This window comes from Uranotaenia lowii, chromosome 2 (assembly GCF_029784155.1).
Source record: "Uranotaenia lowii strain MFRU-FL chromosome 2, ASM2978415v1, whole genome shotgun sequence".
NCBI lineage: Eukaryota > Metazoa > Arthropoda > Insecta > Diptera > Culicidae > Uranotaenia > Uranotaenia lowii.
In genome coordinates, this window is record NC_073692.1 from 80973381 (window position 1) to 80994291 (window position 20911).

Below are 20911 nucleotides of genomic sequence, written 5' to 3' on the forward strand. Positions count from 1 at the left end.
TCTCCAGGGGTTCTAAGAACGAATTCAGAAAATCCTAATTTTGTAAAATAGCTCTTGATTCTCAGTTTACCGGACACACTTATATGATTTCGAGCACATAAACGCATTCGTAAACTGAAAAATGTTCGGTAAGCGATCGTTATTCGGGATTCAAGGATGTCCTATGATGCCCTTCATTTTGAAATTTACATTCATTCCTTACGCGGTAAGTTTAAGTCTTGTATTTTCACCTAATTTATTGTTTTTACTACTCTGTGAATTGTAGCGTCAAAAACTGATCTTGGGATATCCCAAAAAGATTCTGAAAATAAAACAACAAAACAAAATCAAAAAGTAACCTAGGCAACTACCTAGTTTCGATCATAACAAGCAGAAACGATCGTCAAATGTTGATAAAGTTTCCTAAATATATTTGTTCGCTTAAAGATCTCCCATAGATTAGGTTGCCTGATTGCCGGGTTTGTTCGAATATTTTATTCAAAATTTAGGAACAGTCTGACCTGGCTCGGTTGCCCGGGTTTCATTGAAATTGCCCGTATTTATTTTTTTTGGAAGCCTAAAAAACACGATTTAAATAAAATCTGTTGATAAAATTTGATGGAAATTTTATTTTTAATTTTTTTCTTGATTTTGTTGAGTAATTTATGGTTTTGACAAAATTCGCCCGGATATTGCTCGGATTTTCGGCTGCAATTTTGAATTCAAAAGCCCGGATTGAGTCAGATTTTTATATCAAATTGCCCGAATTTGTCCGGTCCGGAAACGTGCTGAAAAAATCTGGCAACCTTAATCATAGAGCAATACTATGTACCCCTTCGTCAAAGCGCACCTGAGGCCTCTGTTTATAATTTCATCTGGTCCTGCAACTACGCTATATATGGGAGACCAAGTCCGCGCGTATGCGCTTATCGGTCGTACTCATTTACAAGTCAACTCCAGCGTATAATCCCGTCTCTTGTTTCGATTCAGGATTTAGAACTTTCAACAACGACTTGAGTGTGGAATCCCGAGGGGCCCGTTTTCAGGGTTCTCTCGAGACTGATTCACCATTGACATCATCGAAGCCTAGCTACCTAGAGGGCCAGTTGTACAAGCGATTGCTATCGCTGATGATGAGAAGGTTGTCTTTGCATTCTATTCTGGCTGTGAGAGCCAGAGGCATATCTAGGATGCCACATTGAGGTCAGACCTTTATTCGTGATTCGAGGCCTCCTCTTCTTCCCCAATTATCGTGTGCTGCGCCTCTATTGGAATTCACTATTAGAGACAAGACAGTTTACTGGTGACCTCAAACAATAACACCAGCCGTGAGATCCGGAGGAGTATGATAAGCAGAATTTGTGCCTCCTGTGGACTCCACAAGCAAGTGCGATCGAGAAGACTTAGCCCTCAAACAAAATGTAACCGCTCATTAGACCGGTTGTTCTCTGCGGATACCAGACATGGATATTGAGGAGGACCTGCGAACACTCGGAATATTCGAGCGATGAGTGTTAAGAACCATTTTTGGCGGCGTGCTGGAGAACGGAGTGTGGAGGCGAAGGATGAACCACGAGCTCGCGAGACTCTACGGTGAACCGAATATCCAGAAGGTGGCGAAGGCTAGACGGATACGCTGGATAGGACATGTTGCGAGAATGCCAGACGACTTTTCTGCAAAACAGGTGTTCGCTCCGGTGTAAACGAGACGAGCAGGGCTCAATGAGCGTGTTAATCAGACCAATTGGAGCGTGATCTGGCGAAGGTGGGATGCCTAAGAAATTGGAGAGTGGTTGGAGTGTTGAAATGGAAGATTCAACCCAGGGTTCAGTGGTGGAATAGAGTTAATTATTTATTCACTATATTAGTAAGGTTTTACATAGCTACACTCTACACTAGCGATTCCTCCTCCTCCCCACAATTCGCTGATTGGGAATGTTGAATAGCATCGTCGATTGTCGAGCTTTTCCGCAACACAAACAACTCCTTCCAGCCGTAGGAAATCAGCAGACGTATGCTAAACGCAGCATAGTTGAATACCGTAAGCTGAATTCTAAGCTGTTCCTCCCTAACCCTATCCCCCGAAGTAGACGTCATCCAGCTTGGCCCTGGAGTCGGCAGTAAGGTGAGGCTGGCAACTGACTGTCACCCAAACAACCTTCTTCAAAGTGCCAGAATGACATTCCAGCAGTTAAGCTCGAGCACACGCATGCTGACCATGCTCATCCACCAGCTCGACCATTCGATCTCAGCACTGACCAATCCTGATTTCGGATCACGGGAGTCCTTCTTTCGATCGTAATGAACTTACGCTGCTAGCCGCAGCATGGGTCGTAACGGCATCGAGAGTAGCTCTCGGAAACAACTTGTCCGGCCTGGAACATATCGCGCCCTCTTCGCTGCCTATCCTTCGTGCTAGTACCTCTGCATTAACTGGGCCCCCTTCGCCGGGTGGCTCCTCTGGTTGGTGGACTCCTCTGTGCTGAACCCTTCTCGATCCAGCCCTTTTTCCACTTCCAGACGTACCTGGGTCCATAACATGTTTAGATGGCAGCTTCAACGCAGGGTTCAGAGGTGGAAAAGAGTTAATTTATTCACTATGTCAGTAAAATCCTGACATTCATACATACATACACTCTTCATTAGCGATTCCTAGTTCCACCAGCGATCGTCGGAACGTGAATTTCCCAATCCTGAGCATCAACATGGAGGAATATTGTTCATCAGGTTAAGACGTTAGACATAAAACCATGAAAATAAAATAAAAATTAGAGACCAGACCTCTCCTCTAACGACTTGAGGTCTTGGCTCCGCTTGTGTTGGCTCGAAGCCCTCTCCATGGGCCAAATCGTTTGGTTTGTCATGCCAAGTCCAAAGGCGACAAGCATATTCGTGAGTACCCCTTCGTACTTTCTACAGATGAACGCTAAGTGCTTTGGATTTTTGACTTGTACAGATAAACGCTAAATGCTCTGAATTTTCGACTGTGTCACAACAAGTTGAACAGAGTGGCGAAGGCCGATGTCCAAAATAGTGGCGGTTCAACATGATCAGTAAGTTTTCGGTTCACCCAAAAACCGACATTAGGACTTCAGCATCTGGTACGTAAACAGGATACAGTTGGAGGGCTACTAGAGAATGTAGTACAACGAGGTCGATGAAGGATTCTCCGACAAGCAGTACGGTTACAGAAATGAAGAAACACAGTAGATTCTATTCGCTTTGTCATTGCGACAACAGGCAGAACCAGGCTTATTAAAAAGAAGAGGGAACGTTTCTGCGTGAGAAGTGAGGAATATCTTCAACAGCAGACCGATGAGAGAATGGAATAGGGATGGAAGTCACAGTGGTTGTTCTACAAGGGGTTGATTCGGATCTATGATAGTAGATGCAGCGTCTGCAGCGTCTACTTAGATGCCTTAAGTACAGTGACTCTACGTAAGATAAATAATATTTAAAACGAGAACGGCCGGATGCATGACCTCTGATTTGTTAAGGAAGGGTTCAGAATACCGACGATAGATTTACCTCCCGCTCCACTCGTCAAAGCTGGCCTATATCAGCCCTAGTGGTTTAACTCGGTGCCGCTAGGTTATATTCTCGCATCGAAAAAACGTCTTTCTTTGAAGATTTCAAGAAAATCTATTGATTTCGAAGCTTTCTTGTGCGTTCTGGAATCCATCCAATGGGAAGCCGAGCTCGATCTTTCGAATATCCTTAACTACATCATCGATCGCCATGTGCCGAAACATAACGCAGGTGCTAATCTACGGGCTCCGTGGGTCACTAAAGAACTGCGGCAAGTGATGACAGCTAAAAAACATGCCCTTCGAAATTATAACAAGTACAAGTCACTCTACGCTCAGGGCGAATACCTTAACTCGGCATAAAAGAAGAAGCGCTGCTACCAGAATTATTATTGGCTAAAGCGGAACTTCAAAACCAGTCCGAATTTTTTTTAAAAGCATGTCAATATCAGCGGAAAGAAACAAGGCTTCCGTCCCACATGTTTCTACACAACAACACAGCTGATTCCGACCCCGAAATTTGTGAGCTCTTCGCCGGGAAATTCTCAAGCTTTTTTTATAACTGGGGACATTTCTTCAGAGCCACTTTTGCTGACTCCCATCAAACATATTTTTCAATCATCGCTGGATAATGCAATTTTTCCCTCCCCGTGTTTCCTGTCCACAAAAAAGGGGACAAGGATGTTAGAAACTACCGTGGGATATCAGCTCTATGCGCGATATCCAAACTCTTTGAACTGGTCGTTAAAACAGGATCCTTGTTTTCTCTTCTGTTCGACAATTTGCATTGGCATTCAGATATTCTGGCACTTAAAAACAACTTTGCACTTGGTTTTGAGTATATTATCAATTATCAAGTATATTATCAAGATTTCCGCAATCAATTTATATTAATCAGAATGCCAATTTCATACCGATTTTTCTGGAGTAATTACTCAAGCGCTACGATACTTCGGTATAAAATTGGCTTTCTGATTAATATGGTATGTTTATTGTGGAAATCTTGAGTTAATATACACATAATCCAGTGCAAAGTTGCATTTAAGTGCAGGAAAACCTGAGAAAATGCAAATTGAATAAAAGTTCGAAAAACAGCTATCTTTGAAAATTCGTCAAAAATTCTGAGTTTCGTAATTAGACAATCTAAAAATGCAAGAATGTGACGAATTACGTAAACTTTTCAATCCTTTTTTCAAAATTTATCTGGAGTGACTTGAACAAATTTTACTGTTCATTGATTGAAAATTACGGGTTTTGCACCGTTTTTTACATTTTTTGAGGTCAGGTTCTTTATTTTCTAATTAGCATTTCAGTCTTTAAGAAGTAAATTACAGAATTTTACAATTTGCCCGACGTTTCGGCCTTTGATCTTGGCCTTCTTCAAGGGATAACTAAAAAAAAATTATTTTTGGATAATTTTTGTTTTATAAACTTTACAAATATTTTTTCATTTTTCTTGTGTTGTACTTACTTTGCATTATACTGATGAAATAGGTAACGTACACAAAAATTAATCATCCAACAGAAAAAAAAAACATGGAACTATCATCATAACATATTTATTTTTTTCCAGCTATTTTATTTGGAAAGCTGATAAAATTTCAATGCATTTTGATGTGCTATTTTTTAATTTCCGTTGACAAATAACAGAGTTATGTAGCTTTTAAAAATGGTTATTTTTTATTGACAAAAAAATCTAACCGAAGCTAACTCAAAAAATAAAAATGTTAGGAATCTGAAAAATTACATGTGTTTTTAAGTCGCAAAAATGAACCAAATTTTCAATTTTGGGGAAAATCTGAAGACCCCCGGCGCAAACCCGTCAGATAATTAAAAAAATTCCCCAGTATACACTCAGGAACAGGGTTGGCATCAGTCAACTGTGACTGTTGAGCGTCTTGGTCCGTCAAACTCAATTGACTGTTCCTTAAACGCTAGTCACTTCGTTTGCCAGTCACTCATTCCCCAGTCATTTGAAGCTAAAAGAATTTCCTAGTCAAGCAATCGCATTTATTATTATTGTTACTCCTGCCAGCAAGCCGAAGACGACCGAAGACGAAAAAGAAACGCATTTATTATTATTGTTGCTCCTGCCAGCAAGCCCGTTTTAGGTTTTTTATTGCTATTGTTGATCTCTGCCAGCAAGTCGTTCAATTTGTAGTACCTGTCGGCAGCAGCCGATCGAAGTGTAAAGAGCTTTGCCAGTCACTCTCAGGAGAAATTTGACCATGTGTAGGAGCTTCGCCAGTCGCATGACAGAGAAATGTTGATTGTTGTCGTGCTTTATCCGCCATGCGATTTGTGAGGCTCCGTCAATTGAGTACGGTGCCGGTCGTTTGATGAAACAAAACTAGTCGTTTCAAGCGTAACAGGCGAAATTTGCCAACCCTGCTCAGGAACATATACAGTATAATGCAAAGTAAGTACAACACAAGAAAAAAGAAAAATATTTGTAAAGTTCATAAAACAAAAATTATCAAAAATAAAATATTTTAGTTATTCCTTGAAGAAGGCCAAGATCAAAGGCCGAAACGTCGGGCAAATTGTAAAATTCTGTAATTTGCTTCCTAAAGACTGAAATTCCAATTAGAAAATAAAGAACCAAACAACATCAGTCGTTAAAAATTACCAAAAAAAAGAGGTCATGTGCTTAAAAAAATATGTCTGACTAACATATTTGAGTTACAGTTCAGAGACTGTAACGGGGAAAGCTTCTGGAACGAATAAATAATAGCGTTATTGCTTGGAGGAGAAACCACAGAAGTTCATGAAATTTATTCCAGCATTCTTTAATTATAAGTTTATTTATCTTTGAATATAAGCAGTACACAAGAAATATTTTTAACCTTCTACCTTCAGATAGAACACAAGTTTTATTTTGACACACCTTAAGCTTAAAGACTCATCAAACCTGAATATCGACGATCAGAACCGAAATCAACTAAAAGGTACCCACCCCGTAAAAAGCAATGCTACGAAATGGAATGCAGTGATTTGGCGAAAACTCAAACATGAACATGTCATCTAGAAATAAGAAAACAGCGTTTTGGAAATGAAACGTTTTTCGTATGCGTAAAACTATATTTATTTACTTTTATCTTTTATATATATTTAGAAGATTGAGTTAACGTAATGCTGGAAACTTAGGATGTTGAGTAAAACTATAAACATAATAAACAAATGACAACAAACTTTTACAGATGAGTGCTTGAGTCGTAACTGAAATTTTCTTAAACTAAAAATAACCGGGGATAACAAAATTCCGTGGTCCCATGGGTTAACAAAACATGTCCCCATTCTTGGTCCAATCTGGTACACGAAACAATTTTTATTTGGTAAACGAATGACTGACTTACTGCTAACACAAGATTTTAAATACTAGAACTAAACTACAATAATGGTGAACCTAACTCACAGAGAACTTCATTGAAATCATTTGCCAATTTATGTTTTTCTACTGTTAATGTTATCCTCGACTGGGAACACGAGAGAAAAAAACGATTGCAGCTTGTTCCTTATTTTTGGTTTATGACTTTTTATCTGAGGCTGGAATATTTTTAGGAGCTTGAGTTTCATCCGATTGGCAGATGTGGTGGAAATTGAGAAAGTAAAATTTAATACATAAATATAATCAGAAGAACAAAACATACGCTAAAGGCACTTTTCATTATAAACGATTTGGACTGAAGCATTGACTAAAACATCTTAACTACGCGCGGGATTTGATGATTTGAATCGATTACGAAATCTCTAGTTTGGTTTTGATGGTTTTTCAGTAAGATTAAGCTAAAAAGGATCTACAAAGGTTGGAAGTATCACTATCGGTTAGATTATTGGGAGACATAGCGCTTTATGTTACTACATTTTAATAACTAGTATTTATGTGCCAAAGCTGGAATAATCCTGCGCTCGGATGGGGTAAAACTATAGTTGGCGACCGTGACAATCTTTGCTCATACGAAACTCACAAAGCAAACTGCAGCCCATTCATTCAAAATCTTGTTCAACCATCAGATATTGAGTTTCTGTTTCCGGGCGAGAGGCGAATGTATGATGGCACATAACGATTTTGAGGCATCTTCCAAAAGTATTTTTTGAGTTTAACTGTTATCTGTGCATGTGTGCGGGTTTTTTGTTGTTGTCCTTTTCGAACGAAAGGCTGTAAGTAAGTTTCCGAATGTTGTGCGTTTGTTTGTTTCTTTGTGTGATGTGCAATCTACATGATTACGTCTGATTTTCCTCTCAAGCACTTCTCAAACACTCTTCCAGTCACTCTTTTTTGTTTTCGTTTTCAGCGGATTGGGGGCAGGTTTGCATTGCACAATGTAGTTCAGCTAGTAAGTCAAACTTTCTACGGTGCTCGAGCGGGACAGCTTGCTAATTTTGTGCAAAGCACCAACAGCTAAATAAATAAAAAAAACGAAAAAGAAAATGATAATTGGAAAAAAAAGGTTGATGGAATACAAATAATTTGTGAAAGCAGATTAAAGATTAGTGAGGTTAGTAGGTTTGCAAGCAAACAAGGATGAGTTAAAATAACTTAATTTTCAAAACTGTATTTTTGATTGACGAGTTTAACGTGGAAACAGGATGCAGGATTGAACCCAAACAAACAGACTTGAAAGTACCCTACCCTTTTTTCTTAGTGGAAAGTTCACCAGATCTCTATTAATTTTTTTTTGAGTGGAATCAAATTTTGTTGAATTACGTAACCTCAAACAGTAGACAATATTATAAGAAAACATAAGCGAATTTAAGCCCCATATTTTCCAATTTATATCTTGATTGCAGAATATATCAATAAGGAAAATTATTGTTTACAAAAATCAATTGGTTGATTTTAAACTCTGACCTCAGAGTAAGGAAATCAAAACTGAAACCCAGAACTCTGAATGCTTCCAAACTCCATACACAGATTTCCGAATTTCGGACTGAATATTCATAGGTCAGCACTAAGAATTCATAATTAAGCTCTCAGAACTCAAAACTGTAAACTCAGAACTCAAATTAAAAAATTACAACTCAGAAAAGAGATACTTATAAAAAAAACTCAGAACTGCGAGCCAAATACTGAGAACTGGGAACTTTAAACTCAGTGCTCATTAAGGGGTTCTCAAATATTAGAACTGATATCCGATCTTTTAGCTTGGAGTTCAGAGCTCCAAACTCAGTTTTCAAAACTTAGTACTCAAAACTGAGAAATCTGAAGTAAGGATTCAGAATTAGGAACTCAGAACTCGTTGCCTAAAATTCAGAACTAAAATCCAAGAAAGGATAACACTGAACTCAGGAATAAGACTTAGATCTCAAAGCTAAAAACCAAAATAAGATATCTTAGAACTCAAAACGTGTGCTGACAGCCTAAAATTCAGAGCTGAAAACTTAGCACTCAGAACTCAGAATATGTGACTCCAAACTTCGCACTCAGATCTTGGAGCTCAAAACTTTGAACTAAGAACTATGAATAGGCTCAGAGCTCAGAACTCAGAACGCAGAGAAAAAATTAGAAATTGCATCTTAGTGCTTATCAATTGAAACTCAGATTTAAGAACTCAGAACTCACCGCTCAAGTCTGAGAACACAGAACTCAGAAAGGAAAACTCAGAACTTAGACAAAAATTAAATCTTAAAACTGAGATCTGAGATCTGAGTACTTAGAACTCAGAATTGAGAACACCGGAATCAGAAAAGAACGTTCATTATTATAAAATAGGATCCTGAAATTCGAAATTTGAAATTCGATATTCAAAATGTGAAATTCGAAATTAGAAATTTGAAATTCGATATTCAAAATTTGAAATTTTAAATTCGTAATTCGAAATTTAAAACTCGTACCTAATTCGAACTTTAAAATAAGAAATTCGAAATTTAAAATTCTTAATTCCAAATTTGAAATTCAAAATTCGAAATTCGGAATTCCAAATCCGAAAGTTAAAATTCGAAATTCGGAATTCAAAATTCTAAATTCGAAATTCGAAATTCGGAATTTGAAATTCGAAATTTGAAGTTCGAAATTCGAAATTCGAAATTCGAAGTTCGAAGTTCGAAATTCGAAATTCGAAATTCGAAATTCAAAATTCAAAATTCAAAACTCGAAATTCGAAATTCGAGATTCGAAATGAGCAATTTGAAATGTGAAATTTGAAATTTGAAATTTGAAATTTGAAATTTGAAATTTGAAATTTGAAATTTGAAATTTGAAATTTGAAATTTGAAATTTGAAATTTGAAATTTGAAATTTGAAATTTGAAATTTGAAATTTGAAATTTGAAATTTGAAATTTGAAATTTGAAATTTGAAATTTGAAATTTGAAATTTGAAATTTGAAATTTGAAATTTGAAATTTGAAATTTGAAATTCGAAATTTGAAATTTGAAATTTGAAATTTGAAATTTGAAATTTGAAATTTGAAATTTGAAATTTGAAATTTGAAATTTGAAATTTGAAATTTGAAATTTGAAATTTGAAATTTGAAATTTGAAATTTGAAATTTGAAATTTGAAATTTGAAATTTGAAATTTGAAATTTGAAATTTGAAATTTGAAATTTGAAATTTGAAATTTGAAATTTGAAATTTGAAATTTGAAATTTGAAATTTGAAATTTGAAATTTGAAATTTGAAATTTGAAATTTGAAATTTGAAATTTGAAATTTGAAATTTGAAATTCGAAATTTGAAATTTGAAATTTGAAATTTGAAATTTGAAATTTGAAATTTGAAATTTGAAATTTGAAATTTGAAATTTGAAATTTGAAATTTGAAATTTGAAATTTGAAATTTGAAATTTGAAATTTGAAATTTGAAATTTGAAATTTGAAATTTGAAATTTGAAATTTGAAATTTGAAATTTGAAATTTGAAATTTGAAATTTGAAATTTGAAATTTGAAATTTGAAATTTGAAATTTCAAATTTCAAATTTCAAATTTCAAATTTCAAATTTCAAATTTCAAATTTCAAATTTCAAATTTCAAATTTCAAATTTCAAATTTCAAATTTGAAATTTGAAATTTGAAATTTGAAATTTGAAATTTGAAATTTGAAATTTGAAATTTGAAATTTGAAATTTGAAATTCGAAATTTGAAATTTGAAATTTGAAATTTGAAATTTGAAATTTGAAATTTGAAATTTGAAATTTGAAATTTGAAATTTGAAATTTGAAATTTGAAATTTGAAATTTGAAATTTGAAATTTGAAATTTGAAATTTGAAATTTGAAATTTGAAATTTGAAATTTGAAATTTGAAATTTGAAATTTGAAATTTGAAATTTGAAATTTGAAATTTGAAATTTGAAATTTGAAATTTGAAATTTGAAATTTGAAATTTGAAATTTGAAATTTGAAATTTGAAATTTGAAATTTGAAATTTGAAATTTGAAATTTGAAATTTGAAATTTGAAATTTGAAATTTGAAATTTGAAATTTGAAATTTGAAATTTGAAATTTGAAATTTGAAATTTGAAATTTGAAATTTGAAATTTGAAATTCGAAATTTGAAATTTGAAATTTGAAATTTGAAATTTGAAATTTGAAATTTGAAATTTGAAATTTGAAATTTGAAATTTGAAATTTGAAATTTGAAATTTGAAATTTGAAATTTGAAATTTGAAATTTGAAATTTGAAATTTGAAATTTGAAATTTGAAATTTGAAATTTGAAATTTGAAATTTGAAATTTGAAATTTGAAATTTGAAATTTGAAATTTGAAATTTGAAATTTGAAATTCGAAATTTGAAATTTGAAATTTGAAATTTGAAATTTGAAATTTGAAATTTGAAATTTGAAATTTGAAATTTGAAATTTGAAATTTGAAATTTGAAATTTGAAATTTGAAATTTGAAATTTGAAATTTGAAATTTGAAATTTGAAATTTGAAATTTGAAATTTGAAATTTGAAATTTGAAATTTGAAATTTGAAATTTGAAATTTGAAATTTGAAATTTGAAATTTGAAATTTGAAATTTGAAATTTGAAATTTGAAATTTGAAAATTTGAAATTTGAAATTTGAAATTTGAAATTTGAAATTTGAAATTTGAAATTTGAAATTTGAAATTTGAAATTTGAAATTTGAAATTTGAAATTTGAAATTTGAAATTTGAAATTTGAAATTTGAAATTTGAAATTTGAAATTTGAAATTTGAAATTTGAAATTTGAAATTTGAAATTTGAAATTTGAAATTTGAAATTTGAAATTTGAAATTTGAAATTTGAAATTTGAAATTTGAAATTTGAAATTTGAAATTTGAAATTTGAAATTTGAAATTTGAAATTTGAAATTTGAAATTTAAAATTTGAAATTTGAAATTTGAAATTTGAAATTTGAAATTTGAAATTTCAAATTTCAAATTTCAAATTTGAAATTTGAAATTTGAAATTTGAAATTTGAAATTTGAAATTTGAAATTTGAAATTTGAAATTTGAAATTTGAAATTTGAAATTTGAAATTTGAAATTTGAAATTTGAAATTTGAAATTTGAAATTTGAAATTTGAAATTTGAAATTTGAAATTTGAAATTTGAAATTTGAAATTTGAAATTTGAAATTTGAAATTTGAAATTTGAAATTTGAAATTTGAAATTTGAAATTTGAAATTTGAAATTTGAAATTTGAAATTTGAAATTTGAAATTTGAAATTTGAAATTTGAAATTTGAAATTTGAAATTTGAAATTTGAAATTTGAAATTTGAAATTTGAAATTTGAAATTTGAAATTTGAAATTTGAAATTTGAAATTTGAAATTTGAAATTTGAAATTTGAAATTTGAAATTTGAAATTTGAAATTTGAAATTTGAAATTTGAAATTTGAAATTTGAAATTTGAAATTTGAAATTTGAAATTTGAAATTTGAAATTTGAAATTTGAAATTTGAAATTTGAAATTTGAAATTTGAAATTTGAAATTTGAAATTTGAAATTTGAAATTTGAAATTTGAAATTTGAAATTTGAAATTTGAAATTTGAAATTTGAAATTTGAAATTTGAAATTTGAAATTTGAAATTTGAAATTTGAAATTTGAAATTTGAAATTTGAAATTTGAAATTTGAAATTTGAAATTTGAAATTTGAAATTTGAAATTTGAAATTTGAAATTTGAAATTTGAAATTTGAAATTTGAAATTTGAAATTTGAAATTTGAAATTTGAAATTTGAAATTTGAAATTTGAAATTTGAAATTTGAAATTTGAAATTTGAAATTTGAAATTTGAAATTTGAAATTTGAAATTTGAAATTTGAAATTTGAAATTTGAAATTTGAAATTTGAAATTTGAAATTTGAAATTTGAAATTTGAAATTTGAAATTTGAAATTTGAAATTTGAAATTTGAAATTTGAAATTTGAAATTTGAAATTTGAAATTTGAAATTTGAAATTTGAAATTTGAAATTTGAAATTTGAAATTTGAAATTTGAAATTTGAAATTTGAAATTTGAAATTTGAAATTTGAAATTTGAAATTTGAAATTTGAAATTTGAAATTTGAAATTTGAAATTTGAAATTTGAAATTTGAAATTTGAAATTTGAAATTTGAAATTTGAAATTTGAAATTTGAAATTTGAAATTTGAAATTTGAAATTTGAAATTTGAAATTTGAAATTTGAAATTTGAAATTTGAAATTTGAAATTTGAAATTTGAAATTTGAAATTTGAAATTTGAAATTTGAAATTTGAAATTTGAAATTTGAAATTTGAAATTTGAAATTTGAAATTTGAAATTTGAAATTTGAAATTTGAAATTTGAAATTTGAAATTTGAAATTTGAAATTTGAAATTTGAAATTTGAAATTTGAAATTTGAAATTTGAAATTTGAAATTTGAAATTTGAAATTTGAAATTTGAAATTTGAAATTTGAAATTTGAAATTTGAAATTTGAAATTTGAAATTTGAAATTTGAAATTTGAAATTTGAAATTTGAAATTTGAAATTTGAAATTTGAAATTTGAAATTTGAAATTTGAAATTTGAAATTTGAAATTTGAAATTTGAAATTTGAAATTTGAAATTTGAAATTTGAAATTTGAAATTTGAAATTTGAAATTTGAAATTTGAAATTTGAAATTTGAAATTTGAAATTTGAAATTTGAAATTTGAAATTTGAAATTTGAAATTTGAAATTTGAAATTTGAAATTTGAAATTTGAAATTTGAAATTTGAAATTTGAAATTTGAAATTTGAAATTTGAAATTTGAAATTTGAAATTTGAAATTTGAAATTTGAAATTTGAAATTTGAAATTTGAAATTTGAAATTTGAAATTTGAAATTTGAAATTTGAAATTTGAAATTTGAAATTTGAAATTTGAAATTTGAAATTTGAAATTTGAAATTTGAAATTTGAAATTTGAAATTTGAAATTTGAAATTTGAAATTTGAAATTTGAAATTTGAAATTTGAAATTTGAAATTTGAAATTTGAAATTTGAAATTTGAAATTTGAAATTTGAAATTTGAAATTTGAAATTTGAAATTTGAAATTTGAAATTTGAAATTTGAAATTTGAAATTTGAAATTTGAAATTTGAAATTTGAAATTTGAAATTTGAAATTTGAAATTTGAAATTTGAAATTTGAAATTTGAAATTTGAAATTTGAAATTTGAAATTTGAAATTTGAAATTTGAAATTTGAAATTTGAAATTTGAAATTTGAAATTTGAAATTTGAAATTTGAAATTTGAAATTTGAAATTTGAAATTTGAAATTTGAAATTTGAAATTTGAAATTTGAAATTTGAAATTTGAAATTTGAAATTTGAAATTTGAAATTTGAAATTTGAAATTTGAAATTTGAAATTTGAAATTTGAAATTTGAAATTTGAAATTTGAAATTTGAAACTTGAAATTTAAAATTTGAAATTTGAAATTCGAAATTCGACATTCGTAATTCGAAATTCGAAATTCGAAATACGAAATTCGAAAATCGAAAATCGAAAATCGAAATTCGAAATTCGAAATTCGAAAATCGAAAATCGAAAATCGAAAATCGAAAATCGAATTTCGAAATTCGAAATTCGAAATTCGAATTTCGAATCGAAATTTGAAATTCGAAATTCGAAATTCGGAATTCAAAATTCGAAATTTGAAACACGGAATTTTGGAAGAGAACTTTTATTTTTCATTTTGAATTTTGATTTCAGAATTTCTAATGAAAGCTTTTATTTCTGTTAATTTTTTCCGCGTTCTGAGTTCTTGATCTTAGTTGCTCAAAGTTCTTGGTTGTGTGACCTGAATTTTCAGTTTTTACCTGTAAGGTCTAAAGCTGAATTCTTATTTCTCACGAAAATAGTTCTATTTCATATGTTAGTTCTTAGTTCCTAAGTCTGAGTTCCGACCTTTGAATTTTGAGATCTGAGTAAACTTATAACATTCAGAGTTCTGATTTCACAATTATAAGTTCTATATTTTGAGTTCTTCTGAGTTCTTAATTCAGAGTTCTGAATTTAAATGTTAAAATTCAGAGTTTCGAGTCCTGCACTCTGATTTAAAAATTCTCAGTTCTTAGTTTTAATTTCTCAGTTTTTAATCAGAATTCTGTGTACTGAGTTTGCGTTAATTAGTTGATGATAGTTTGGATTTTAGAGTTATGAGTCTCTTAGGTTTATTTTCAAATACTTGAGCTGTAAGTTCTCATTTTTCGATTTTTGCTTTTGAGATCATAATCTTAAGCTCTCAGCCCTCAACTTGAGTCAATCAGTACATTTTATGAACAATTATTTTTTGCAATTAAACTCGAAGTTAGATAGTCGAAATTTAAAACTCAAAACTAGGAATAAGAAAGTCGGAATTGGCCGAAATTAAAAAAAAAAACTAGACATTCTAAACTCGATAGTAAAACTCGTGATGTGAAAATTTAAATTCTCAAACTCAAGACTCAAAAAGACAACTTAGATTAGTGAATTGAATTTTGAAACTCGAAACTCTACAATCGTAATTCGAAATTTGAAACACGAAGCTTGAAATTCGAGACTCAAAACTCGAAGTTCGAAATTCGAAACCCAAAACCTTCAAATTGAGATTCAAAACGGAAGCTTGATGTTTTCCTTGGTTTAAGTAAAAAAAAAAACTTTTTTGATAAATGTTTTGTACAACATTTCAATAAATTACAACATCATTAGGCTCTTCTAGAATCGAGTACGCAATTTGCAATTGTTTAACCATAAACACAGCTCGTTCCCAAAATACGTAATCCTTTCCCTCATCGATCTTCCATTTGATTGACGGCCGACCAGTTCTGTGTTCTCTCCCACACCGGAATTGCGAAAGTTAGCTGAACATCAAACAGCATCCACCCCCAGGAGTAGGGACAAATATTTGCCAAACCGGGAGTGCTTATCAAATTCAAATTTCTCTCTGCCCATATCGAGAATTAATCGACTGGGCGTTTAAGATCGAATTTATTGAATTTTAAATTTTAAAATCTATTACCGAACACAAGCTGTTTCAAAAGTCCATATTTTGAGTTATATTTGCAAACCCCAGTAAACGCCATTTACAATTCCAGGAAAAAATTAAAAAAAAAAAAACAAAAAAGACAGGGACGATTTGGTTCTAGATTGAAAAGACCGATATAGTTGCGTTGTTGTTTTTTATATATCAGTTAACATTTTTTGTTCATTTTTTTTTTCGTCGAGCCATCGCTCGATTGAGAGCCAAAAGCTTTCCATTGACTAAAGCTTTTGTGAGTCTTCGACAAAAACAAAACGCAAGCAATTCATTGAAACACTTTGTTTTCGTTGGTTTCCCGCCTTCTATCGGTTTTCCAATTCCGTGGCTGCGCGTTTTTAGGTTTTTGTATTTTGGTTTTCTCTATCGGTGAATTCTTTTTTGGTTTTCCGACACGGGATAAAATACGTCCCGATAGACTGAAAACCGTTTACCACAATTGTTTACCATATTTTGCTTTTTTTCTAGTCTGTTTTCACTAAGCCTATAAATGTTTTGTTTCCGTTTCCGGGACGCTGTGCCCTACAGATCGATTTCAGTTTTCGTTATGTTGGTTTCTAGTTTTTTTTCAACTGTTTTTGCATGTCAAAGTCGATGTGTTAGATATTTGTTGTTTTGCGCCAAGCTTGCCGTTAAGCATTTATCGTAAGATTTTTTTTTGAAAAATGGTTTATTGCATCAAATGCAGTCACCCAAAGGTGAATCAGAGAGGCAATAAAACCGATTGTTTTTTGATTTTCCCTTTGCTTGTTTCGTACAAAATTGGTAAATCAAGAGCGATCATATTAATTTATAATGAAACCAATGCTATCATTTTATTTGTACAAAAAGTATCCTCATTTCGGTTCTAGATTTTGCCAGTTATATTTTCCTAATATTTCAAAAGGTGATAATTTGCCAACAGTCAAATAAAAACGTATGAAATGTACCACCAACATATTTTTTCCTTTGACGAATGAGCTAAATGATGATTTTGTGCTCCAATTTGAGATTTGTTATTTACTTAGCCTAATATTTTAACAAAACATCATGTTAAAAAACGAGGGAAAAACATTAGCGAACGATACGAATCTATACAGATGGGCACTGAGTGATGGTTTTTAATGAGCAAGCATTCGGTTGACTGTTAGCCTACATCGGGGCTGATCTAAACTCCCTAATTAACTATTAATGTGTTGATGAACTTCTCTTCAATGGATTAATGAATGTGGGGGTGTAAGAAATGCGCGCGCAACTTTTCACTAGTTTTTTTTTTATCGGTGAGTTACTGTACTATTCGATTAGTTCCAATTAGCTTTGATTGATTGATTGAGTTCATTAGCAGTGGTATTTTTTGCCTATTTTTGTTTGATTTTTCTAAAATGTAATAAGTACTAGGGAGCTTTGATTTTACTTTGCGTATGTTTTCTAGAACCATTTCTTGTTTGCTTTCAAGTTTGATTTCTGTTTGTTTTTTTTTCTATATATTTGCCGGAGGATTAGTTCGGTTAGTTGTAGGTGTAAAATTTCTAGCACTTACCGTAGCCTTCGCCCTGCAGGAACAATCGGAATGCCTCGGCCAGCTTGCCGGGTTGCTCCTCTAGCACGAGACCGCAGTCGGAGATCTGACGAAAAGGGGAAAAAATGAATTAGAATGTTAGAATTATTTTTAATGTCATGTATTGTTTCAGCATGATTAGACTTGTCTCATCTTGTTTAATTTTGTTTTTAAATTATTTTACTTGTTTCACCTTTTCATCTTGTTTTGAAATATGTATTTTAAATTTGCTTCATCTTGTTCAATATCGAAAAACTGTTTTTTTTTTGTATTCTTGTTTGTTATTTTGTCATATTTAATTTTATATTGTGCGAAAAATGGCGTTTCGTCCAATACCCAAACTGTGGGGGCTTCATGCGATTTTAGTTATTAAAAACATTTTTAACTTAGACAGAAACTTTCATTACTCATATGGTAGAAATATTCATACCACTTCCGGTGATTCGAAGTATTATTACAATATCTATATACATATTTATTTATTCATCTCAAAAGAAACACCCGTAAGTTATAAAAAATGTTTTAAAATGGGAATTTGAATTCAAATATGAGACACTAACCTGAGTGTGCCCTGATTTTACATCTCGATCGAGAATTGACACTTAATTTCATAACGGTTGTTAAAATCAAGCACTGTATGCTTTTATTAAACATGCAAAAAAGGCTTGGAGCAAACTTCTAAGTTTGTGTATTATTGGAGTTTTAATTGAGCATTCAGAACTCTTTCAAAAGATTGTACAGTGGTGCTCTAACATACGAGTTTTTCGAGATACGAGCCGACCAACAAGTGATTTTCGGCTTTTAGTTACGAGCCATATTCGAGATACGAGTTCGGTTCGGTTCGATAGTAATACCAGCGATGTCAACCTTCCCGATTTTGTCTGGATCTTCCAGGCTTTTTGATCTCTTGCTAGATTTTTATTTTTTGAAATCCAGACTTTCAGATTTCTGTCATTTCTTCCAGACAATTCCAGACATTTTGAAATTAACAAAGTTTTTAAGTTTCAAAATTTTAAAATTAATTTGGTTACATAGAAAGATAAGGTGAAGATGGGATGGCGGATTGGATTGTTGTGTCTGAGTAATATTTGGGAGGAACTAGGTAACAAAAAATAAAGGTCATCAACTAGAAAATTCCATCATCTTCAGACTGTTTCAGCCGTTTCCAGACATTTTGCCAGAATCTTCCAGGCACGCAGTCTCGCCATCACGATCAGTTAGCATAGTGCTTCCGTTGTGATAAATTGTTTAGTGGGTGACATTTTGGAGGTTGAAACGGATTAATGGTAGTTCAATTGTTTTGTATGGGGAAATTTGCTTCGAGATACGAGTAATTCAAGATACGAGCAAGGTTGCGGAACGAATTAAACCCGTATGTCGAGGTACCACTGTATTTGGTAAATGCTTTATTAGCTTTTGAGAACCACCTTTAAACAAATAGATGAATCATGAATCCAAGCATTTTCATGGCTATATTAAAAGAATCATTTAACGATTTGCACAAAAATGTCATAGTAAAACCATAATCAAACATTCTAATGCCAATTGGCTTAATCTGTGTTACTTGGTTCTTGTTTTCCGTAATTGTTCCGTCGAAATTTAGTCCGGAGCATCTCCGTATTTTTAAGGTTCGAATTCTTCTCAAATCTGTCAAATATATTGAGTTAATAGACTTTACGTTGAGTTAGTTAAAGTGAATTCATGCAGAGAGTCTTTTGTGGATTATGCAGTGCATTTTTTATTTTTCTGGGAACGGATAAAACATCGAACATTCCGGCTGTTTCAGTAGTTCAAAACATGTTTGATTCAGCGGGTTTCACTACCTTAGGTTAACCCACCTAGTCCTAGATCATCTATTTGTTCATATGTATAGAGCATACATGGTCTTAAGACTGTCCCTTCTTTTGAACAGAACTTCCTTTGCCAGTTTTTCCATTCTACACTACCACTTCAATATTTAACTATATTTATCTGAAATCATCTCAATTTCATATCTTTTATAGTCTTCCACTTAGTAACCAGTTTCAAAGAAAATTACTCATTTAGGTGACAGCTGAATGCTGAGGGATGATGTTGAAAGATCAACTAAATGATCCGGTGCTACCTAAGACGTATGAATTACTTTCATTTGACTGATTAGAAAAATGAACAATCTTCATGTGTGCTTATAGATTACGCATAGCATAGATATCCTATCTTGTATGAGGAAAAAAAAATCTATATTTCCGGTCGTTTATTCAACTTTAGAGGGTCGCTAGATTAGATTCAAATCTACATGTTATTTTAAAACTACATTTCTTTTAGCAAAAATGCAACAATACTTTTTTAAGACAGACATTTATGTGTAAATTGATAATTTGCTCAAAAATGTAAACTTCTAAAATTGGACTATAATACAAGCAAGTCTTTCAAACACCGGAAGGTGATTCAAGCCTAGACAAAACATCATTAAGAGAGAAGAAAGTATATCCTGCTTAAGGGTATGACTAATTGGGGTACTATTATGAACACAAAAAAAGCGTTTTGAGTGCCTGTTTTTCCATACTAGGAATCAAAAGTATTGACTTATACTCTTTATTGATTAGGTGCAAAAAAAATATTTTGCTGAGATTTCAATCTTAACAAGATAAAAAATCTTAAAATCTTGCAGTATAAAAATATGTAGTCCAACAATAGCTTGTCAATCACAAAAATATAAATAAAAAATCAAAATGATAAAATATGGAAAAGAAAAGTGATAGTACTCGAATACAACTTTTAATTAATTTCAATGCGAAGGATAATTAAAGGAAAAAAAATGTAAGAATTGCCGTAATACTTATATTGCACCCTAGTTTTTTTTGGCTTTCTTACAGAAAGGCATAGCGAACGGTCAGTTGGGGATATCATTAATTAAGGGTCCAAGACCCCACTTTATATATACCAATCGACTCAGCTCGACGAGTTACGATGATGTCCGTGAATTTGTATGTTCCATTAAATCGTTCTTACCACATTAACTCCTATTCCAGGTATCACGATTTTGATGAATTTAATATAAAAAAGTTGGATTTTTTTTTCCTGTAGGTCATATCTCAAAACCAAAAAAAAAAAACAAATTGTTTAAAATTTTCTATTCCATAGTAAATATCATGCTTATGTCGGCTCCAAAAAAGGTAGCCATTTGCTCAGCAGCAGTAGCCAGCAATCGCTAAATTAATTACCGAGGCAATCAAAAATTTGACAAAAAGCTCATCAATTAGCCGAGAGAATCGATCCCACGACATCTATTATGAGAGTTCAGAAGGCTAACACCTTGACCACTAGTGGGCGTTGAGAAATGTGGCTCTCAAACTTAAACAGATTGAAATATGTTGATTGTAAATGAACTCGTTGAATATCAGTTCGCTTAATCTCAAAAAAACGTACTGGCCACCTTTTTTTATATTGAGTTTAG

At 31.2% G+C, this 20911-nt stretch overlaps 1 protein-coding gene across 11 annotated transcripts in view; it reads right to left on the minus strand.

The window, feature by feature from the left end:
• LOC129748107 (protein NDRG3) overlaps positions 1 to 20911 on the minus strand; it is a 214119-nt gene that overhangs the window by 12009 nt on the left and 181199 nt on the right. For 9 of the 11 annotated variants that reach the window (XM_055742592.1, XM_055742595.1, XM_055742584.1 and 6 more), the window contains one exon: positions 17458 to 17542. In XM_055742592.1, the coding sequence (XP_055598567.1) occupies positions 17458 to 17542 (85 nt within the window). Of the gene's footprint in view, positions 1 to 6586; positions 7909 to 17457; positions 17543 to 20911 lie in introns of those variants that run through there. The other 2 variants (XM_055742589.1, XM_055742590.1) reach the window with 2 other exon arrangements.